Here is a 5,424-nt window from a genome sequence, read left to right as displayed (position 1 = left end):
TACATAAAATATTAAACACAGTTAACTAGCATATTCAATACAAGCAAGGGATAGGAATTGCATTTCAGTTTACAATTACCATAATTGCATTTCAATTTACAATTACCATAATTACATTTCAGTTTACAATTACCATTGCCCCATCAACATGACAAAAAATTATAAAATATTTTCGATTATAAAATCTTTTTGAATCTTCTATTTTTTCAATATTCCTTTGCAGCTGTGGGTACAATTGCTAGTATAATTACATGGATTTCATACTTCAAACCAATATAATTTTATTTTTTAAAATTACTGAAAAACCAATATAAAATTGAAAACTACTTGAAGAGAAAAAGTTATAATCTCCGCAATATGGAAATTACAATGAGCATCAAAACTATGGTGTGCCGGAGAGGTCTTCAAGTTGAATGTTGCTGCTTATAAGAGGCAGGTAGTCACCAAGGTAAGCTTCCAGGTGATCCGACAAAGATGATTTGTCTATACTTTCATGGTGGTAAGATTTGCACACAAAGTACAACACGCTTTGTGTGAGCAGGCCCATCAAGTCAACAAAACACAGTGACCCAACCAGAAGTGCCCCGTACACGCCTCTCTCGGTCCTCCCCACGACATGGCTGTCCCCATGAACCACTGCATACCCAAAAAGCCATCCAATGACTCCGGTGAAGATGACGAACAGTGTCTCCAGCACCAAGGCCGTGATCCGCTTTCCTGTGATGAGATTCTTGCTCTTCCACATGGCGTCAGGGCCGTTTCTCTCTTCCAGGACGGATATAACGCAGGCGAGATGCCACACCATGCTTATATACACATGGATGCAGAAGAAAACACCCATTATAAGAGTCAGGCCGAAATAGAAGATTCCAGAATTCAATTTGTTCAGTCCCACGGCGTATATGAGCAGGAAGAAGGCCGAGATAGAGGCCGTATAATAGGCAAAGAATATTAGGGAAAACCAGAGGAAAGTTAACATGAGGCGCTTCCAGACCTTGGGAACGACGCTCATAACCCTCGCGTAAGAAATTTCCTTGCCTGTGTAAATGGAAGCCACTGCATAAACAACCGCCGCCGTAGACAGCAACGAGAAGGCGAAAACGAAGAGTGCGTAGGCCGCTAAGAAGACGAAGAGCTCCATCCATTCCCGGTTCAGTTCCCGCATAGTCTTCTCGGCAGCCGGAGTGCCGGCCTCCACTCGATAAAAAATTTCGTTCCAAAGGATTTTAGAGAGCAGATATTCGGAGACCAAGTTGTGCCCCAGGATTGCGAAACAAAGGGGGAGAATGAGGGTGAGGGTCAGAGTTCCTAATAGTTTGGCGTAGCGGTGTAGGACCTTGAAGGCCTCTCCAGCGATTCCCATGACGCCGAGGAACTGGTGATCCTCTGGTTCTCTGTCCATTGCTTTGCTTTACTCTAAAAATCGATAGCAGAAACACTTCGTTTTTTTTCTACCAAATTTGGCGTACCTGCTCCTGCTGAATTACTAGTATTGCCGACCGGCCTGTACCTGTATATATAGATGAGAATTTAATGGCGTGAGAAGGTATTGGTCAAGCTGGGAATGTGGACGGAATGGCATCTTCGCGATGCTTCCTGTGACCTGCTGTGGTGTGCTTGACTATGGACACCATTCAAAGTCTTCGATTTTGAGGTCCGCGCCCTCTTTAAGAGAAAGAGATAAAGGAGATTTTCGCCACTGATTTTTTCTTTAAGAGAAAGTGATAAGGAGATTTTCACCATTGACTTTTTTTTGGTCGTGTGGCCAAGCCATTCCTCGCTGCTTCTTCATATTAAATATATAAAAAGTAGTATATGATTTTTGTAATTCTTTAGACTTTCCCCTCTTCTATGTCTTTAAGATTCTTAATATACCAATCCCTATTTAAGGTTTATCTTTCTACTAATCGTGATTGTTCATTTACATTTTCCATAGTGAAAAAAAACATCTCAAAATTCAGTCCTCTATTCTATAAAACCCCATACATATATACCCACACAAAAAACTGTATTTAATCTTCTATATGCTCCCAAAATTGTTATATTTCTTTATGAGTAGTTGATGCTACTTTTATTGACCATCTTTCCTTGTTCGTAAGCTGAAAAGAAAAATTTACTTGTTTCCTTTGCCATCTTTCTCTTATATAGCAGATTATCAGTGCAATTTTGTTGTATGCAAATGTGATCAAAATTATTAGATTGAAAGGGACTAACCAGAACAACTCATCCAATTTTTAAAGATTGGAAGGCTAATAGTTGTGTTGTCCAGCACCCATTCTATGATGCCTTTTGCATCTCCGAATATCTAAATAAGCTCTATCTGCAACTATTTAGCCACTATGAGAACACCCAATAAAGCTATGAGTTATCTCTTATCGGTACGATCATGGGTCCAATTTTGTTCTATGCAAATGTGATCAAAATTAACAGATTGAAAGGGATTAACCAGAACCTGGATGGGACTCATCCAATTTTTAAGGATTGGAAGGCTAAAACTTGTGTTGTCCCACACCCATTCTATGATGCCTTTTACATCTAGGAATATCTAAATAAGTTCCATCCGCAACCATTTAGCCGCTATGAGAACACCCCATAAAGCAATGAGTTATGCCTTATTCTTATCGTGTCCACCTTCCCACCGAAAATAATAAAACTTTCCTAAATTGATAACAATGACAACCCCACACCCATTTCGGCACTGCCTCCCTTTGCATACTCCATCAAAAAAAATCCACCCGTTAATTTTTCCATAAATCTTTGAGCTTGTCCACCTTTCCACCAAAAATAATAAAACTTTCTTAAATTGATAACAATGACAACACCACATCCACACTGCTTCCCTTTGCATACTTCATAAAAAAATTCACCCGTCCATAAATCTTTGAGCTTGATTTTCCCATCACCTTTGATTTTTTTTTAGGAAAAAATGGTTGCATTCCTACTACCACAGATAGTTCATAAAATGAAGAGAAACAGGGTCTTCAGATTTTTTTTTTAACTAAAAATCACCTTCTCATGTATGTAGCATGCCAACCATGGCGCTGTATAGGATTGATGTTCAGTGTTTCGAAAGTCCCATTCCATATTGCCACCTCACACGGAAAAAAAATAAAATTATGCCCGTCTATTTATCCCTCGTCTTCGTAGATTATACCAAGTCAAAATTCTATCATTTATTGCAAGCCCAAAGAAGATTTTGATGATGATTTTCATTTTCATTTTCATTTTTAATGGTAGGTCCCATTTCCAAATAACCTGCCAGACTGCACTTTGCGATACAGATCATGGTATATAACCTTCGGAAATCCTTTAAAAAGTTTCCCACTCCGACTCATTTTGTCCTGTTGTTCTTGTAGAGTGACACTTGCAGCTCTAAGATATGATAAATAAACCTGCCATTCTTGTATATGCTCCTACGGCAAACCCAAATCCTCCGCTCCTCTCCATGCTTGTTTATTGATGTTATCAATGTGAGATATAAAAATTTGTTGTAATTTGTGTATGTCTTTACTGGGAAGGAATCCCAGGAGGTATAAAAATTTGTTGTAATTTGTGTATGTCTTTACTGTGAAAGAATTCCAGGAGCTGAAGTGATAGTGTATGTCCTCCGCTCATGCCCGCCATTGTATCCAGCCCCATTTCAATCTTGGCACGGTCTTCAATCTCCCAACGAATGAAACCCAATTGTCATGGAAATATTTTCATTATACAACACCATATGAAGGATTTATCTGATTTATTCCTGGCCCCATTTTCTATCCAAGTCTTGAAACATTGGCCAAACATATATTTATCTTATCGTGAAATATTGACCAAACATATATTTATCCTTCACAGTGAGAGACCATAATACATGCAGTGTTGTGGCCCTCCACATATTCTTTATGATTAAAGCTTCATTGAAACTCGATATATCGAGAATACCCCATCCTCATTCCTCGACTTAGTCAAATGGTACTTGCCCTTTAACTGCACCCCAACCCATAAAAAACGACCCATAATGGTCTCCATCCTACGTGTAGTCTTTCAACATAATCACTCCATCCATGGATAACCACTTGTGCTTCCAACATTCCAGTTTCCTCTAAAAAGCTATCAATCAGCCGCTCCCAATCCTGGTTGTAATATCTATTTGATTTGATTTTATATTCTAGGTAAGTAATTATATCTATTCTGTCCATAAAGATTAACACAACCATATAAATTAATTATATCTGTTTATTAAAATAATTATATAAATTAAGGTCCGCGGAGATTGCTGGTTGGTAAAGCCGGACTCGTAAAGACAGTCAGGTCTTGTGCTCAAACCTGAGTGAGGGCGTTGACTAGTCACGGGTGTTGCTAGTTTCCTGGGCCAAGCCCACTCACCTTTAAGATTGGCGGAGGCTGCTGGTTGGTAAAATCGGACTCGTAAAGACGGTCAGGTCTTGTGCTCAACCCTGAGCGAAGGCATTGTGTGGGTGTTACTCGTTTCCTGGGCCAAGCCCACTTACCTTTTATACAATGATATGGGGTTTACGGTAAGTTTCGCTAGGTGAAACCCACGAGATGAAGGTTCAAATCTCATTGAGTATATATATGACCTGTTGTGTCTTGGCTAGAAGAGTAGGCGACCCCGGAGCGGACGACGACTCTTGTTGATGCATAAGTTAATTGTTATTGTGCTGCTTGTAGGCTGTTGCACCTAGCTTAAGTTTATAGTGGCAGCCAATTGGGATTGATCCTGGGTCTGTTCAAGATCTCGTTTCCTGGGCCAAGCCCGCTCACCTTTTATACAATGATATGGGGTTTACGGTAAGTTTCGCTGGTGAAACCCACGAGATGAAGGTTCAAATCTCATTGAGTATATATATGACCTGTTGTGTCTTGGCTAGAAGAGTAGGCGACCCCAGAGCGGACAACGTCTCGGCTCTTGTTGATGCATAAGTTAATTGTTATTGTGCGGCTTGCAGGTTGTTGCACCTAGCTTAAGTTTATAGTGACAGCCAATTGGAACTCTCACCATTTACCGATTATTCTAGATTTAAAAAAAAACAAAAAACAAAAAACATAACCATATAAATTAATTGTATCTATTATGTCAATAAAGATTAACACAACCATATAAATTAAGTAATTAAAATATTTATATTATATAATTTTTAGTAAAATATTTAGATAGAATATTAAATTTTTATAGAGAAAATTGGTAAATTATATTATATGATAAAAAATATTTTTAAATTATTAATATAAAATATTAATATATTTTTATTTTTCAATTTTTTTAAAAACTCTATTCTAAAATAAACCACACCATAAAAATAATATAATAAATTAATAATTAAATTAGTGTTTTTTCATCTTATTTATTAAATATTATATTATTTGTATTAGGTTAATGGGTGAAATCATTGCTGGAATTTGATGTTCCAAATAAAGTTA

The 5,424-nt window shown here is 37.9% G+C and overlaps 1 protein-coding gene across 1 annotated transcript; it reads right to left on the bottom strand.

Moving 5' to 3' along the window:
* Nucleotides 1–279: 279 nt before the first annotated feature.
* On the bottom strand, nt 280–1,657 carry LOC149219284 (uncharacterized). The gene has a single exon (XM_089382558.1). The coding sequence runs from the start codon at nt 1,400–1,402 to the stop codon at nt 383–385; it is 1,020 nt and encodes a 339-aa protein (XP_089238684.1). The 5' UTR covers nt 1,403–1,657; the 3' UTR covers nt 280–382.
* Between the last annotated feature and the right edge of the window lie 3,767 nt (nt 1,658–5,424).

This window comes from Pinus tabuliformis, chromosome Q (genome assembly GCF_031772625.1).
Source record: "Pinus tabuliformis cultivar Carrire ecotype Pingquan chromosome Q, CPIR1, whole genome shotgun sequence".
Classification (NCBI taxonomy): domain Eukaryota; kingdom Viridiplantae; phylum Streptophyta; class Pinopsida; order Pinales; family Pinaceae; genus Pinus; species Pinus tabuliformis.
The sequence above is the reverse complement of the archived record's forward strand: the minus strand, read 5'-3'. Positions and strand labels throughout refer to the sequence as shown.